Source organism: Typopeltis vanoorti, chromosome 7, assembly GCF_054136105.1.
Source record: "Typopeltis vanoorti isolate ZY-2024b chromosome 7, IOZ_Tvanoo_1.0, whole genome shotgun sequence".
Taxonomy (NCBI): Eukaryota; Metazoa; Arthropoda; class Arachnida; order Uropygi; family Thelyphonidae; genus Typopeltis; species Typopeltis vanoorti.
This window is the reverse complement of record NC_143555.1, coordinates 145,569,336-145,588,728: the sequence shown is the minus strand read 5'-3', so window position 1 is coordinate 145,588,728 and position 19,393 is coordinate 145,569,336. Positions and strand designations below refer to the sequence as shown.

General features: G+C 38.0%; 1 protein-coding gene across 2 annotated transcripts in view; it reads right to left on the bottom strand.

The window, feature by feature from the left end:
• Positions 1-16,834, bottom strand: part of LOC150105168 (serine/arginine-rich splicing factor 1-like) — a 47,015-nt gene extending 30,181 nt beyond the window's left edge. For both annotated transcript variants that reach the window (XM_090395510.1, XM_090395511.1), the window contains exon 1: positions 16,582-16,834. In XM_090395510.1, coding sequence (XP_090251636.1) covers positions 16,582-16,748 — 167 coding nt within the window. In that variant the 5' untranslated portion in view covers positions 16,749-16,834. The remainder of the gene's footprint in view (positions 1-16,581) is intronic.
• Positions 16,835-19,393: the final 2,559 nt, after the last annotated feature.

Genomic DNA, 19,393 nt, shown 5'->3' with positions numbered 1-19,393 from the left:
CATTATTAACCTATGTGAAATGTAAATGAACATCTAAACTCATTTTAATCTGCATTGAATTTACTCCCTACTGTTGAAAGCATTCATGTTTCTTTCTGTTTTCAATAATACTTCTTCACTATTATTGAAACATACGCTCCCATTTTTATTAAATTATGCATTCCAACAATTCTACAGTCATTTAACTTTTGTATCACACTATAATACTGGGAGAACAAAATGATTTCCTAGTGTTCCAGAACTAAATAATCATCAAAGGATATAACAGTACTCCAGCAACTAGAGCAGAGAATGTTGGTAGAATGGCTTCAAAGGAATTGTTATGCAATGTTTTTTTTTTTATATACACCCTCTGTCCAAAAAGAAACCGAACTTTTCGAAAATAGTGTGCCACCTATTGTATCTTTTTTCCTTGTCGAAAGCAGAAACCTTCATTAGTATTGTGTCAACTGTTTATGACATATGTTTCATTAGAAGCTGAATTATAGTAACAAGAGTGAAAGTGTGTTTTGATGAACGGTCGGAAAATGAGTTCCAGAGCTGCGATTGCCTTTTGTGTTAAACTTGGTAAAAGTTTTACCGAAATGCATCAAATGTTTCAAAAACCATACGGTGATGAATGCTTACCCCATACCCAAGTTTACGAGTGGTTTAAGTGATTTCAAAGTGGTCATGAGATGCTTGAGGACGACTAAAAGACGGGCTGTCCAAAAACTGGACTGAGCAAAGTTAACATCCAAAAAGTGCATGATTTCATCAAAGAAAACCTGAAATTGTCCGCGAGATTGATTAAATTGGGAATCCCAAAATCATCTGTGCACAACATTTCGACCGAGAGTTTGGGCCTTCGTAAATTGAATTCGCGATTTATTCCCCACAAGTTGACCGACGACCAAAAATGTATTGAATTGAAGACTGCAAGAACCTCATTAAAACCGCCTGTAAGAACTCAAACCTCCTCGAAACGATCATTACTGGTAACAAAACGTGCATCTTTACGGTAAATGGCGAGTTTTATCTTGAAGTTTTGAAGTGATTGATAGCGAGAATTCATCATGTATGGCATGAATATTGTGATGCAGGCAGCTGGTCACTTTTGCACGATAATGTGCCACCTCATCGTGAGACAGTTTTTGAGCAATAAACAAAATGATCACTCATCGTATTCACTGGATTTAGCACCCTGTGACCTCTTTCTCTTCCCCTGACTTCATTTGCTGATGAAAGGAAAGCGATAAGACACAAATGAAAACGTTCAAGCGGCAGTAACCACGACCCTCGACAGTATCCCAAAAACCGATATAAAAAAATCATTTAATGAATTAATTGACCATGCCAAACGTTGTATCAAAGCTGAGAGTTTGTATATTGATTGAAATAAATGATTTGAATAATTATAATTGGCCTGCATTTTATTTTCTATCAAATGTTTGGTTTCTTTTTGGATGGAGGGTGTATATATCTTACCCCTAGACACAGAAGGTCACAAGACCCATATCAGATCAGTCCTGGGTGTGGGCAAGAAGATGAGGTATTTGTTAATTTTTTCTCTCTCCTGACAACTGAAGGTTGTATTGTATTCCTTGAGCAAGGAACAGGTGTGTGTGTGGGGGGGGGGGTCATGCTGTACCAAAGAACAGATGTAAATGGAATGAAAGAGGAGGCAGCAAAGTTGGTTTGGCAAGTTCAAGATGGACTGTAAAAGCGTGATGTTAACAGCGGCTCATGTTCTAATGATTTTGAAGTGGCCAATTCAGAAATGATATTTGTGAGAGGGGGGGATCATTAATTAACTGAACTGCCCTCTTCTAGATAGAATCAAGCAATCTTAAAGGAGATTTTGGTGCCATCATCTCAAATATAGGAGCAATATTCCATGATTGGGATTTGTACAGTTAGCAGCTGAAGTGTGAAGTAATGTCTTCTTGTGCAAAAAAGGTACACGAAGTTTTTGGCAGCTGCATAAACATGATTGACATGATTATGCCAGGTCAATCCAAGAAAGGAATCTGATTGGGTTTTGATATCTAGGTATTATTAAAAGTAAGGATAATCTTGTGAGAGATCAGACAGGACTGAGTTTTGGTGGCATCAAAGTCTACAAGGTTGTCCTTGCCCGATTAAGACATAGCTGAGAGATCCGAGTTCAGCACATTGGTTGTAGTAGATCTTGAAAATTCTAATAATTGAGCACTACAAGTTTGTCAGGTGAAAAAGAGGAATGGAGTATAATGTCATTGGCAAAGCTTGAATATGACTGGAAGTTTGTGAGAGCAGGTCATTTATATAAGAGGAAGAGATTTGGTGAAAGAACAGAACACTGGGGTACTCCTGCAGTGGTTGGGAAAACTGAGGAGAGGGAACAATCCACCATGGCACTTACTGAGCGACCAGTGAGAAAGTTATTCAGTTGCAGTCTGGAGGGCAGACCGTAGAATGGCAGTTGGCTCCTGTGCAAAACCCCATCACGTGCTACTGAATTATAAAGAGCAACTATGTGGGTTTCTCTGAATTTTCCCCATGGCTTGAGTCCAGAAGTGGCTGGTGAAAGCTAGATCAGCTGGAGATCATTAGTGGCAGAATCCATATTGCTGGTCACTGATTAGTCGATAGGTTTCTAGGTGGTTCAGGAGTTGGTTGTTAACCTCCATAATTTTAGACAACAGAAGCAAGAGCAATTGGACAGTAGTTAGTTGACTGGCTTATCACTTTCTTTAGGATGGACTGTATATGGGCTTATTTCCATGCTGTATGGTAGATGCTAGTTGAAAAGATGATAGAGGATAGGTGTCAGTTCTAGGGTACAAGTTTTTAACACAATATGTGGGATATCATTAGAACCAGATGCTTTGTTTATGTTGAAGTTATTAAGGATTCTATGGATTTGTTTCTGGTGGAAGACTATGGGTGATGTGGAGAGAGCAGTTCTTGGTGGAATGGAGGGAATTTTGCCAAGGTCATCAATGCAGGCATTGGAAAGAAAAGTAATACCAGTAAGATGGCATTGTCTTTAGAAGTGATTACAATACCATCCAGATGTGATAGTAGTGGAAATCTGGATGGGCAAAAGTGATGCTAAATGGCCTTGGCAAGGAACCAGAAGGAGCAACTGCCATTTGGACAGGAATCAAATGTGCAGCATTTGGCCCTTTCAAAGTCTGATCTGATTTGGTAATGATTCTTTTCCAGCTCTTGCAAGCTGCAATAAAAGCAGACTGAGCAGCTAGAGTTTTGATCATGAGCCATTCATAGTATGCAGAAATTTTGTTGGCATACTTCTTTGACAAGCAAAACTTGAATGATGGCTGTGAATTTCGGGCAGACTAAGGCTTTCATTCATGTGAAGATGATTTCTGTTATTTAGTCTGAGGAGGTGTTTGGATCAGGAGAATTGAAGCAGTATTCAGACCATGGGAAGGAGGAAGAATAGAAGTCATCCCATTTGGCACCCTGTAGTGCACAAGGACATGAGACTGAGAACTGGTGAGTGAAAGTTGTGAGGTTTTGATCTGAGCTACCAAGAGAAGTGATATATTTAGAAAAGATTGAGTGTGTTTTGCAAAATGGAGAGTTGTATGATATGTTGGTAGGGATAATGGCAATTTGTGTTAGGTTGTTCCTAATGGCAAACATCTCAGCACCCCTGCCAGCTTGATTGGCAAAACTGGAGAAGGGGAATCATTTTGATTTTAGGGTATTTTGGCAGTAAAATATCAGCGTGATTCATGGAGTTTGGAGAGTGACAGACAGAAATACAAGGGCAGGTAGGTTTGGTAGAGAAATTTTGAGCCAAAGTAGATCAAACGGGGGGGGTCCCGGGATTTTGCTATCTCTGGAATGGTATATCAGTCCTCATGAATGCACAGATGTTGCCTTTATGTTAGAAAGAACTGTGTAATGTATAGTTTGGGGAGTTAGGCAGACAAGTGGTTGCTGACTTTGCTAGTTAGAGCTACACTCATCTAAACCAGAATAATAATTCTGGTTCAGATGAGTGTAGGTGATGCTAACGCACATTGTTAATGTTACTATTTAGGCAACAAATGTTAGTGACATGGATGCAGAAACTTAGTAGACAGAAGATATAATGGAAGTTGCTTAGTTGTCCTAAAAGAACTTAGACTGAAAGAGATATCTCATAGTATGACAAATCAGAGGATCACCTGTTTGTCATACTGGTAAAAGACTATTTAGATTACAAAGCCCAGTCATGAAATTACTTGAGAATCGCGAGTGAGTGATGTTTTGATTATGAATTTCGGAATTGGTTTTATGATGTAGTTAAACGTAGTTCACGCACATCTTTAGTCAGCGAGTTCAGTAACCAGTATCTGCAAGACAATAGCATATGTGCTTCTGGTTATTAAAACTAAATGCACACAGGCAAGTGAACTGTATTTATCAGAGTGCGTTTCGCTATGCCTAACTGCCATTGCTGGCTTACTGTACTAAATTCTTCACAATGTGTGAAGTAGATGATGCTTATATTATATCGCTCAGCACCAAAGGACGTCTGATTAGCATTCTCAAAAAGATATGGATTTAGGTATGGAAGAGGACACTCCCAATCTTGATCTCAGTCACCCCCAAAGAGAGAGTACCTCCAATGGTTCTCCAGGAAAAAAGGAAATGGACACAATTGAGGTCTATCACATCAAACCTACAGATACAATATGTCGACTAAAAATACAGATGATGGCATTAGGATTCAGCCTGCTACTGTAACAGACTTTAGAAAACTTACAAAAGAACTGGATTCAAAAAATATCCAATACCATACATTCTCTCTCGGCTCAGAATGAAATTTGAAGATGGTCCCAAGCAGTCTCTCAGAGGATGTAACCTCTGATGAAATAGAGGCTGACCTCCACCTCCAGGACCTACCTTCCATCAAGGTTAGAAGAATGACTAGAGCAAACAAAACACCCATGCCTCTAGTTTTAATAGAGATACATCAAGTCTATAAAAAGATCTATGACCTCAAATCAGTATGTGGTCTCCAAATCACCCCAGAGCCTTTGAGAAAGAAGGCTTCAACTGGGCAATGCCATAGATGCCAAAGATTTGGTCATGCTCAGAGACTCTGCAAGGCAGAGTTCAAATGCGCAAAAAGCCACCCTACCAACACATGCACAAGACCAAAAACTACTCCGTCAAAATGCGCCAACCTTCACACTGCCAATTATAGAGGTTGTATCTAAAACCCGAAAAACAAACAGTCTGAAGCAGGCAGACTCTCTTCCTCCCCCTGCAGACCTATCTCAGAGACCACAACCTCACAGTCCCCGACGGACAACCAAAAACGCTCAGAAATTCATCCTCTGCAACCAGAGATCTCTAAAAGATCATCTCAACAGAATTAGTCAAAGACATATGCAGACGCAGTTTGTAAAAAAAGTCAACTCAGGAAAAGATTCAACCAGCGCCACTATCTAATTTGACTGCTATCATCACCGCCTCTCTAGCAAATATGCTGCTGGACTTTAGTACCCCTCACTTTCCTCCACCAAAAGCTTCCTAAAGGATTCACAAACTATCATCTCAGCACTCACTAATGAACAGAATAAATTAAAACTAGACTCCCTAGAGATCATCGCGTGGAATGCAAACGGACTGAGGAGTAAGATCTTAGAACTCCAGGAATTCACCCAAAGACATCAGCCGGATGTCCTTTTACTAAACAAAATGTACCTAAGACCTTCAGGCAACCCCAAAATTAGGGTATATCAACTGTACAGAGCAGACAGACTGTCTAACAGAGGAGGCGGCACTGCCATTTGCATTAAAAATTACACCACTCATCATTCTATAAACATCCTTCCTACCACTAACCTCGAGGTCACCAGCATTCAGATTCTCATGAGTTCTGCTGGCAAACTAAACTTCGCAGCATATAATCCTCCACAAAAAGTATTACTGTCCTCTGATTTGAATGCCATATTGGCTACCAGTGAGCCTACCATACTAGCCAGAGACTTAAACACCAACCATCCAGTATGGAATAGCCGTTCCACCAACAAAAACAGACACATACTAAAAAACTATGCTGGATTCAACAACCTGCTTGTGGTAGGTCCCGCTGAACCCACCCATCACAACACTTATGGTTGGGCTGATGTCTTGGACATAGCCATATTACAGCATATCAGACTCCAATACAATATAATGACGATTAATGATCTATCATTTGATCACAATCCAATACTGTTAAAATTGGGAAACTTAGAAAATCTGTCTCCCCCCCCCTCACTCGTTCATTCCTTGGGAAAGGCTCTCCAAGGTACTCCTGAAATATATCGATTCTATACCCATCATAAAATCCAAAGAAATTGAAACAGCTGTAAAAGATCTAACTGAACAAATTAATGCAGCCTGTGCAGCAGTTACTATCTCTGCAACTACCTGCAGATCCAACCACTTGCCAGAAGATATCATGAATCTGATCAGGAAAAAGAACAAAGCAAAGAAAAGATACCACAACACTAGGGCACCACAAGACAAACGGATTTTAAACAGATTCAACCCCGCAGGGAGAGATGCCCTCACAGCCCACAGAAGTCAACTTTGGGAAGAAAAATTGACACCCATCTCTCCTGATAACCACTCAAAATGGAATCTTATCAGAAACATTAAAAATAGCAATACCCCCCCCCCCAAGCAGATTCAGGTCTTATCTACACCGATGCAGAGAAAGCTGAAGCAATAGCAAAACATTTAAAAATGCAATGTAAACCTTCCTACGATCATCTGGATTTCAATCACATATACAAAATCCACCAACAAGTTAGATGTTCCCTCAAATCTTCTGTCACATATTCCACTCAAATTGCACCCACATCACCTACTGAAACATATGATATAATCAAGAAGTTTAAGAACAAAAAGGCCCCCAGACCTGACGGTATCTCCAACAAGGTGATAAAGCTACTACCGCGTAGAGCTATTGTGCACCTGACAAATATAATTAACTCCATCCTTCACTACAAATATTTCCCTTCCCACTGGAAACTAGTGGACATAATACCAATCCATAAACCATCGATTGTCTCAAAGTTACTGACCAATCAGCCTCATCTCAAACCTCAGTAAAATTGCCGAGAAGATAATTCTTACCAGACTCCAAGTATCAGTACACCAATTAAATATCCTTCAAGAGGAGCAGTTTGGCTTCTGCCAATTTCATAGCACCATACAAGAAATATACAGATTAGTAGAATATATCACCACAGGCTTTAACTGGCGTCAATGCACTGGGGCTGTTTTCCTTGACATAGCCAGTGCATTCGATAAGGTTTGGCATTATGGTCTGTTATACAAACTGATATCAACTGGAATACCAATGTGAATCATTCATCTAATCAAGGCATACCTCTCCAATAGACACATGCAAGTTAGGATGTGTGGGGTAGTTTCGACACAAAAACACATCTTGGCTGAAGTTCCACAAAGATCCTTACTAGCACTGATTCTGTTTTCCATATGCTTGTATGATATCCTGCACAACCCATTGTCATCAATCAAAGCCCTATACGCTGATGATTACAGCGATATTGGCCAGATCTTTAAAGCCGCACCTAGCCGTCAAGAAACTGCAAGAAAACCTATTGCTAATCGAACAATATTTCACCAAATGGAGACTCCAAGTGAATCCCCTGAAGAGCGTAGCCATCCTTTTCTCTAGAACAGGGGTCGGGAACTTTTTTGAACCAAAGAGCCATTCCACCAAAAAAATTAATTAAAATAAAATTTTGGGAGCCACAACTTCAATTCGATTTTTCCTGGTGACTCGAAGTTGCAGTTAGTTCAAACTTGGGTAAATTTGATTTTAATTCAGTACTTCCAGATATCAAATACCACGTTTATGTTTGCATATAAATTTTTATATGTTCAATAAATAAAACAACATTAAGTTTGATAATATGAAGTTTTTTTTATCACAAAACATGCTTAAATAAGTATAATATTGCAAAAAAGTCAGAATTTGCATTGCAAAAAGAATTAGTCCAAACAAAAATACAACATGATGTATTTTAATAGATATTTAAACATACTTAGCAATGGGTAACAAATTTCATGCGTAACACACATCACATGCATAGTATCTAGCGCCACGAACAGGCCGTATCAAAAACAATATTTAGTTGTTTGTATTAATTATGCATCTTTTAATTCAATATAAAAGAGCCGCTGGTTCCCGACCGCTGCGAAGATCAATGCTTCCTAAATAAGATATCCTCCTATTCACTAAAATCTTATGGCTGACTGAGATCAAATATCTTGGTTACTGTTAGACAGAAAACTTACTTCCAGCTCCCACATCAAGACTTTCTGTGCAAATACATCAAAAACCATAGCCCAGCTCTACCCGCTAATTAACAGGAATAGTAAGCTGAGCACCAGAATCAAACTACTCATATATAAACTGATGGTTCGCCCAATACTCACCTATGCTTCTCCAGCCTGCAGTCATACCGCTAATACTAATATTCTTAAGTTGCAACGTGCAAAACAAATGTCTCAGAATGATCCAGAACGCCCAATGGTTTGTACGTACTGTGCAACTTCATCATGACACAAATGTCCCCTATATTTACACTTTCATGCAGACTATAGCAACCAAATTCTTCTCAAAAGCATCTGTGCACCCTAACAAACTGATCCAACTGGCTGCAGATTATGATGCAATGGATTATTTCAAACACAAAAGACCAAAAGCCATCCTAAACTACAACACTGAGGACTAATCTCCAAGCCCACTCAGGGCGAGCAATTAGCTCATAAAACTATCTCCACTCAGTTTCTCTTAAGATAGCGGGGAATATGAAAAGCATTTTGCTTCGCCCCTTAGGTCAGTAATGTTGTAAGTGTAAAAGAAATTACTTCATTAACCAACTTTGCTTGCACTTACATAAAGGATGAAACCAAGAATATAATTTCTTGGCATTTTTGTAGCAGTACTCCACAACTATAGATCGGAGTAGAGCCCTCATAATATACATCTACATAAAGGGAAATAAAGCAATGAAAACTAGAGGAATATCAATAAAAAAAAAAAAGCTTGAAGAACAAGCAAATTATGAGTTGTCAGATTCGGAAGTCACTTTGATAGCTTATAGACATCATTGGAATATAACAAGGATGTGTATTTTACTAGATCTGGAAAAATATGACAGGTGTCATGAAAAGCCATCTAAAATAAACAATTACATAATGCAACATTAGGTGTAAGACTAAAGCTAGTGCTTGAATTTAAAACATCATTCCTTAATCTGTGTGTAGAGGCTTAAGTGCTGTGAGGACATCATGTTGGAGGTTTAATGGATTTTTTTACAACACTCACAAAGAATTAAAATAGAATTTAATACTTCCTATATTTCGTCCTAGTCACTAGGACATCTACGGGGATTACAAAAACAATTAATGTAACATATACACAAATAACAAACAATACTAAGCCCAACCACGTGGGTGACACTAAAGTCCTATCTAGGTAGAGCGCCCTCTAAGGGCAGTAGTAGGTGTCCTGGAATGTAAGGTGGGAACTCTGGTGATGAGTGTTTCCCAAATCTTCGGAAGCTTAATGCAACCGTATTTATTTAGATTTGGTTGGTTTTTGAGAGCTGCTGCTGCTTCTAAGAAAAGTCTCTCTTTCTTGAATTTGCTGTGGTGGAGCATGGTGGTTTTCTTCCATGATACCCTGTGGGTGGTGTCCAAAACATGGTCAGCCAAGCCTGAATGGCCATAGTTGTGTTTGAAGATGTAAGACTTGTGTTCCTCTAGACGGATGGATGCTGATCTGCCTGTCTGTCCAAAGTATGCCAGCTTACAGGAACAGGGTACTTTGTAAACTCCAGGCAGAGAGAGAGAGGAGGGAGCTGATCTTTTGTAGAACGGATAAGGGTAGCAAGTTTGCGGTGGGGCTCATACGCTGTGTGTAGGTTGTACTGTTTTAGTATCTTGGCTATTTTTTCGGATGTGCCACGGATGTAGGGTATGGTGATGGCATTTTTAAAATCTTGTTGACGAGAAGGACGGGGAATGGGGGGAGGAGTTGATTATTTTTTTGATACTGTGATCGCTGTAGCCATTGGAGAGGAAAGTGCTGTGTATGTGGTTAAGCTCAGTAGTGAGGGTGGTTCCACTGGAACAAAGATTGTGGGCTCTCTTGGTAAGAGTTTTAATAATGCCATATTGTTGAGAGGGGTGGTGGTGGGAGAGTTTGTGAATGTATCTGCCTGTGTGTGTGGGTTTTCTGTATACGGTGAAGGTAAGTGTATCATTAGGCAGGTGTGTGACTAAGGTGTCTAGGAAGGGTAAACAATTGTTCTTTTCCTTTTCCATAGTGAACTGGATTCTTGGATGTAGACTATTGAGATGACTGAGGAAGGAGTCTAACGTGTCTGGGCCATGAGGCCAAATAGAGAACACATCATCTACATATCTTAGCCAGATAGAAGGTTTGAGTGGGGCTGAGTCTATGGCTCGTTTTTCGAAATCTTCCATATAGAAATTGGCAAGGGGGGTGAGAGGGGGGAACCCATGGCAGTTCCCTCTATCTGCTTGTAGATTTTGTTGTTCCAAGAGAAATACCCAGAGTTAATGGCAAAGGAAAAGAGATCTAAGATGTCAGAGGGAAAAACGTTTTCTAAGAGAGATAAGGTGTCAATTAAGGGAATATTGGTAAACAAAGAGGAGATATCAAAGCTTACCAATATGTCTGTCTTATTCAAGGTTAAATTTTCTGTGAAGGCTTTAAAGTGGGTCGAGTTTTTTATATAGGAAAGGGAACTTCCAGTGAGTGGGATCAGAGAGTTGGCCAGCTGTTTAGATAGTCTATAGCAAGGTGCATTAGTGGCATCTACTATAGGCCTGAGTGGGGAATTGGGTTTGTGGATTTTTGGTAAACCGTATATTCGGGGGGGAACAGGAGCGGAAAGGTTTAAGTTTTTTCGTGACGTCAGGGGGCCAGGAAGATACTTTTTTGAGTAAGATTTTTAGTTTCTTAACTTGTGTGTTTGTGGGGTCGTGTTCTAGCGGGATGTAGGTAGCGCGATCGCGGAGGATAATGTTCATTTTACGATTGTATTCACTGGTATTAAGGACGACTGTTGCATTACCCTTATCCGCTCTGGTGATGACGATACTTTTTTCTTTACGTAGTTTCAGGAGAGCCGTGCGTTGGGCATATGATCAATTACTTTTTGGCGGTGAAGAATGCATGAGGAGCCAATATCCTCACGCATTCTTCACCGCCAAAAAGTAATTGATCATATGCCCAACGCACGGCTCTCCTGAAACTACGTAAAGAAAAAAGTATCGTCATCACCAGAGAGGATAAGGGTAATGCAACAGTCGTCCTTAATACCAGTGAATACAATCGTAAAATGAACATTATCCTCCGCGATCGCGCTACCTACATCCCGCTAGAACACGACCCCACAAACACACAAGTTAAGAAACTAAAAATCTTACTCAAAAAAGTATCTTTCTGGCCCCCTGACGTCACGAAAAAACTTAAACCTTTCCGCTCCTGTCCCCCCCGAATATACGGTTTACCAAAAATCCACAAACCCAATTCCCCACTCAGGCCTATAGTAGATGCCACTAATGCACCTTGCTATAGACTATCTAAACAGCTGGCCAACTCTCTGATCCCACTCACTGGAAGTTCCCTTTCCTATATAAAAAACTCGACCCACTTTAAAGCCTTCACAGAAAATTTAACCTTGAATAAGACAGACATATTGGTAAGCTTTGATATCTCCTCTTTGTTTACCAATATTCCCTTAATTGACACCTTATCTCTCTTAGAAAACGTTTTTCCCTCTGACATCTTAGATCTCTTTTCCTTTGCCATTAACTCTGGGTATTTCTCTTGGAACAACAAAATCTACAAGCAGATAGAGGGAACTGCCATGGGTTCCCCCTCTCACCCCCCCCTTGCCAATTTCTATATGGAAGATTTCGAAAAACGAGCCATAGACTCAGCCCCACTCAAACCTTCTATCTGGCTAAGATATATAGATGATGTGTTCTTATTTGGCCTCATGGCCCAGACACGTTAGACTCCTTCCTCAGTCATCTCAATAGTCTACATCCAAGAATCCAGTTCACTATGGAAAAGGAAAAGAACAATTGTTTACCCTTCCTAGACACCTTAGTCACACGCCTGCCTAATGATACGCTTACCTTCACCGTATACAGAAAACCCACACACACAGGCAGATACATTCACAAACTCTCCCACCACCACCCCTCTCAACAATATGGCATTATTAAAACTCTTACCAAGAGAGCCCACAATCTTTGTTCCAGTGGAACCACCCTCACTACTGAGCTTAACCACATACACAGCACTTTCCTCTCCAATGGCTACAGCGATCACAGTATCAAAAAAATAATCAACTCCTCCCCCATTCCCCGTCCTCCTCGTCAACAAGATTTTAAAAATGCCATCACCATACCTTACATCTGTGGCACATCCGAAAAAATAGCCAAGATACTTAAACAGTACAACCTACACACAGCATATAAGCCCCACCGCAAACTTGCTACCCTTATCCATTCTACGAAAGATCAGCTCCCTCCTCTCTCTCTGCCTGGAATTTACAACGTACCCTGTTCCTGTAAGCTGGCATACTTTGGACAGACCGGCAGATCAGCATCCATCCATCTAGAGGAACACAAATCTTACATCTTCAAACACAACTATGGCCATTCAGGTTTGGCTGACCATGTTTTGGACACCACCCACAGGGTATCATGGAAGAAAACCACCATGCTCCACCACAGCAAATTCAAGAAAGAGAGACTTTTCTTAGAAGCAGCAGCAGCTCTCAAAAACCAACCAAATCTAAATAAATACGGTTGCATTAAGCTTCCGAAGATTTGGGAAACACTCATCACCAGAGTTCCCACCTTACATTCCAGGACACCTACTACTGCCCTTAGAGGGCGCTCTACCTAGATAGGACTTTAGTGTCACCCACGTGGTTGGGCTTAGTATTGTTTGTTATTTGTGTATATGTTACATTAATTGTTTTTGTAATCCCCGTAGATGTCCTAGTGACTAGGACGAAATATAGGAAGTATTAAATTCTATTTAAATTCTTTGTGAGTTTTGTAAAAAATCCATTAAACCTCCAACATGATCATTCCTTAAATTTCAGCAGGTAATCAGGACTATTACCTTGATTAATAGTACATACAAGCCTCCAAAATTTCTGTACTGCTCTTCCACTCACCTTGTTCCCTTGGTATCTTGGGCCATTCCTGTATTTCTTGGCTGAGGTAGCCTTCTGATAATGTTGTCTATAGCTTGGTGAGACTAACAATCATTGAATATCAATCTAGCTACCATTATTATGGCAAATCAGGACTGACAGACAATGTTTTGTATACCCCTAAAGACAGAATTAGAAGGAAGAAAACCATGATATGTGAAGTCATTATATGTCGGAAAGACTATTTTAAAGTCAACAATAGATTTGAACATTCTTCTAACCTTAAAGTATGGCTACATTAATCTGCCAAAAATTTAGAGCCCTACTACATTAAGATCAACTCCTACTCAACTGTGATATCTCTTTTATACATTATTAGAGGATGCCAAATTACGACTAGTTCTTTTATCCATTTCAATCTGAATTGGTTCAGTACTCATTGTGACATTCAAACCATAACATGTTGAAATTTAGCAAAACACAAGCCAATAAAATACTGCAAAGCTTATTTTCTTAAGGAGCACCCTTGACACATTAGAGATGCTTCTTAAGAAAATAGGCTTTGAAATATTATAATTTGTATTTAGAGGAACCACATGAAAAAATCTGTCAAAAAGACAGTACAAATTATAAGCCAGTTAAAAACATTGTTTTATAATTTAGTTTTTAGTGTTGTGATGCTGATAATAAAATATGAAAAAGATGCCCAGAAATTATCCTTTATCCAAATGTAAGCAAACAAAGCTTGTGCATGAAGTAACCTCACAACTGGGCTACTTATACATAGAGGCTAATGACTTCACATCAATTGCCTTAGTATCCCAATAATGCATGGCGCACATCCTTAAAGACATGTATGATGCCATGCATTATGGGAAGGCCACTATGCATACTAGTTTCAACCTTTATTGAGGCCTCATCAGTGGGAGCCATTTTTCCCATATACAAGTAGCCAAATGGTGTCACACCTTATACTAAAATACTTTGGATTAGAGCTAGTCATTGAAAGTTTTTTTTACTTATTTATACGATAAGTATACTATACTATACTACTCAATAACACAACCATATTTATTAAGATTAGGATAGTTTAACGATCTACTGCCAATTCTAAGAAGCCCTTCAAGTTTATATTTGTTGTAGTGAAGCATAGTCCCCCCCCCCCATTTAATTCTGTACAAGATATCCAAAGCATGGTCAGCTAGACCACACAGACCATAGTCATGGTGGCAGATGTATTCTTGTGTTCTTCTAAGCAGACATCAGTAGATCGCCCAGTTTGACCATAATAAGATCATTTGCAAGAACAAAGAACTTTGTAAACAGCTGGAACAGAAAGGGGGAGAAGACTCAGAGAGGTCACTGTTTAATTACATTCTAAAATTTATGCTTCTGTATAGCATAAATTTTAGAAATTTCTAGTAGATAACTTTAGAGGGATGGAGGAATTCTAGATCACCCTCCTTTCCAATATGAACCTAAATAAGACTAGACAGATATAAACTTTGAACAGGGCAAACAGTGTTATTCATGAAAGTAATGTCTTAAGTAGAAAATGTCAACAACTATTTCGGGCAGACATGAATTCAGTATGTTTGGAACAGTAAACAATAGGTGAATGTCATCACAAGAACAGAAATCTAGTCTTTTCTGGCAATCTGGTTTCAAAATAAAGGGAAAGAGATCTTTTAAGATCAAGCTGAAGAGCAGAGTTTAGCATGCTTGGGTTATAGATCTTGAAGGCTGGAATGGTTGTGCACTTAAAAGATGTTTCAAATAGAGAGCAGAGCCTATTATCAGATATAGATATGACCTCAGATCAGGGAAAGGTCAGTTACACGTGGAAAGAAAATTCTATATCAAAGAATGGAACGCTGAAATACTATGACAAGAGTGACATCTGAAGCATATCTATCATGACCTGAATTCATTGTCCACCCAATTATAAAAGGATAGAAGATAATTTTCTCAATAAATCTTTATGCAAGAGCCAATCAAAAATTCTGAAAATGTTAACAGTTACTACACCAATTTTTCCAAATCTTTTATGTCTAGAGATGGATGTTATGGGCTAGATCTCATAAATCTCACTCTGCTATACATGGAGTACTGGTAGTACTAGCACAAGTACTGGTAACTGATCAATTAGTGAAATTTCAGTTGGTAAAAAAGTTTAACTTTAATCGTTATTTTTCAAGAGGATACAAAAGAACGGGTTGATAAATGTTTTTCTTGAATGGGGTAAATAGGCTTAATTCCATAATAGATGAGTACCAAACAGTCTAAAGGCAATACAGGATGACAATAGTTTTAAAAACATTTGGGAAAGAATACCATGAGGAACAGAAGATTAGCATTAAAGATATATCCAAATATTTTTTGACAAAAGATTACAGTAGAGATTAAATGGAAATGCAGTGTACTGTGTTTAGTATTGGAATGAGATGTTTCTGCTGTAACCTCTAGCAACTTCTAAGATCAAATGATGAGGTTGGTATTGTTTTCTTAAGAGCCTGCTTGATAAGTATGAGGGAAAGAATACTAATAACATGAAACCACAGCAACACTAAGACTAAATGAAATTCTTGTACCTTAAAATGACACAAATAAAATAATTTCAAAGAATTTTTTTAATCACCAACCATTTATTATTAAGATTCCCTGATTAATGCATTTCTTCTGATCATTATAATTATCAGAATAAACTAAACTATTATAAATTCAGTTTATGTACATCAAATAACAAACGATTGTATCACACTATTTCAGTATCTGGAAGGGGATGAATACCAAAATGTAACAGTAAGGTGATAATGGAATTTCATTAAATGTTTAAAAAACTACTAAAAATATTGATTAGATGCTACCGGTAAATAACCCTGATGATATGAATAACTAAAGTGACTACTGAAAACAATAAAAATAATCGATAGTATAGTTCCGTGAATTCCAAAATGTTAAAAACCTGCACTTTCAGTACACTTTTCGCAATGAAGTATAATATAATAATAATATTATTATTATACTTCATTGCGAAAAGTGTAATATTTACTAGTTCCTAGTCAACGGAGCTTAATTAAATAGCTAAAAATTTAAATGATCGCAATAAAGACTCCTTTAAGCCATTCAAGCAGCATATAAATTCCAATAGTACAAATTTAAGATAAAAACATATGTAACTCAAACAATTAAGTAAAATTCGAATAGGAAGATTTAAAATAATTTTCAAATACATCATGAAGATACTGTTTAATCATATTTTCTATACTTATACTAATATGTTAAAACTTCGTACATTATCATATAATAACAGCATTAACATAATAATAAGACATGCTATTCAAACAAAGACACTTGCCTAGGATCCTCGAATTCAACAAAAGCAAATGGCGGACCTCTTCTATTCTTCAAATCAATGAAACTGATTTTCCCAAATTTGTAAAACAAATCTTCGATATCTTTGGTGCGAATATCTGGGGGAAGATTTCCGACATATATACGACAATCATTATTTCTGTACGACATCTTTATAGAAAAGCAAGTTTTATAATAAAGCAAAAATTAACGATCGCTCATATACGCCAAGATAAAATATCTTAACCGTCGAATGCTTAAACGCACTGCACTATGGGTAGATAGAACCTAGCCAGAACTTTTTGATAAACCAATGATTGCCATCATTGGAGAATTTTTGAACCAATCTTAGTCATCTCTTGCATCAAACATGGCTGTCCTTGTATTCAGTTTCGTAGCCATCATGTACAGGAGTTCTTCGATTTCAGATTTATTACTGAACATGTTCTTTATCAAATATTGCACGAGTGAAAATATTGTTAAGTTTTTCAGACTGATGAATTTTTTTTTATCATCCCTTTCGTTAACACTGACATGCCGTGGCGGATCCGCGATTATAATCTCTCAAATGGAACATGATTTTGTAGACCTCGAAAGATTTTATTTGATTCCCCTCTAACTCTAACTCTTGCCGCCAAATTCATGTAGGATTATTACGTGCATGAAACCTTATAAATTCCTCGGTATGGTACTTCACTACTAGAAAACATATCAACAAGCTGGCCTGAAGTGGCTTGAAAAAATTCCATGTATGGTCTCCAGAGCATGGTTTCCGGACTGTTTATATATATATATATAAAACACTATGTTTATTTTTGAAGTAAAACTTTAATTTCAACATTCTAAAATGTTATTTTTCATGCTTTTCTGTTAGCAAAATCTTCGATGACATTGGAGAAGTCTATTTCAGTAATGTAAGTAATTCTTAATCAAATTCATTTAGAAAAACTTCTCTCACAACTAACTACACTTACAGCAATTGTCAGGAAAATTTGCAGTAGTGTTACAATATTTGGAAATGAGTTCTCGAGACTGTATTTTAAGAATTAACTGCAAAAGTTCATAAAGGTTCAAAGTGCTGTCCGGAGCCGACCTCCGTCCCCACTAGCTACGCCTCTCCAAATAACCTTTTGAGAATGGGAGCAACATTTAAAAAAAAAAAGAAGAAAGAAAACCTGCAAGCAATGACCGAAACATATAAAGAATTCAGAAAAGGAAAAGAAAAATACTTGAGAGAATACTGAAAATATTCTCGTGGAAATCTTTATGCTCCAGTAAATAAATCATGACGAATATTTTCACATTCAGATCCCTTTAAATCTAAAGGCAAAAGTCCTTTTGGGGCTCAAGTATTTCTCTCTGACCGGCTAAGAAGTGCAAATTTCTTACCAAGATACCTTAGAATAAAGATTGTTATAATTTTTCTTTATTTTGAGAAGATGGATGAAGAAATTTGTATATTATTTATAATAAAACCATGATAGGGATTTGAGTTTACTTGGTATACTCAAGAAACAATTTGATATAAGTATTGGAAGAGCGAGCTGCCAGTGCTCAGTCAGTATAGACGAAGCTCTTTGATCAGAAAGACCTGAGTTTGATTCCTGTCAGCAGATCAATTGCCAGATTAGATCGCGCCCTAAGGCAAGCAATTAAATATCACCGCTGATGGATCATAAGACAGGATTATAAGAAAATCTCCAATTGCTATTTTATTTTTATTACAAGTGAAACATCAATGCAAATAATGCAAAACGATTACATGATAATACTAATTAAATGTTTTTGCTCTACGGGGTATTTATAAGCTTTTCTAAATTTAAACTATAAGCTACCTTTGCCTCTATTTATATAGTTGCTAGACCAACCAATCTTTCTTTGGTCATTGCTGTTCGCAAATAATTTTTAATCAGTTTAAGCTTGTAAAAACTTCTTTCCGCACTTGCTACGCTAACAATTCCTGTTAGCATAACGACAGCGCCTACCGCAATATGGCTGAACGAGTGTCCTTATTAAGCCGTTCTCTGAGATAGGCTGCCTCTATGCTACACCCTGTCGACGTTACTGCCCGTCACTGAAGTGAGCAACCTTTATCTGGTCTCTTTCGATCAAAGGCGAGTTAGCCGGTCTTATACGGGGGTAAGGGTTTTTTCACCCTGAAATTCGGGTTTTTCGTCCCACAGAACAGGCAAACTGGCCCCGTGAACACATATGGATTATAGTCATGAATACGTCCCGACGGTCTCGAGCCGTGTGGGGGGAAAGCCATGGCGAAGTACCCTGTAAAAATCTCACCAGGAACACCCAAAGTGTTCATGGTGAGATTTTCCACCTAGCTCAAGGCCTATAATCTTGAGCTAGGTGGAAAAATTAAAAGACATCTGTAAGAACGGTATAGATATTATGCATCTGATGATGAATTGGAACAGTTTTTATTATTTTAAAAAGAAGATAAAGACAAATCCAATACCGCCACACAAGTATACCAAAAGAAATGTCACCTTTTCCAAATGTAGAAAAAAAAAATTTAGCACCATTAAATTTTATTGCCAGGGGTTTCCCAGCCGGCTTAATTTGTCTCTGAAAATATACATATATGATAATAACAATGCTGCCTATTGCAATTTTTACGAACGTATTTATCATAATGATAATAATTTCCTAATAACAAAAATGAAAAAAAAAATAATAGTAAAAATTTCATAATAATAATTATGTGAATGTGCAAAGAAATTGTCAATGCTTCTTACTTGACAATTTAACTTAGGTTTGAGCTCTGATAAGATCTCTAGGGAGCGGAAGAAAGGAAATGGTTC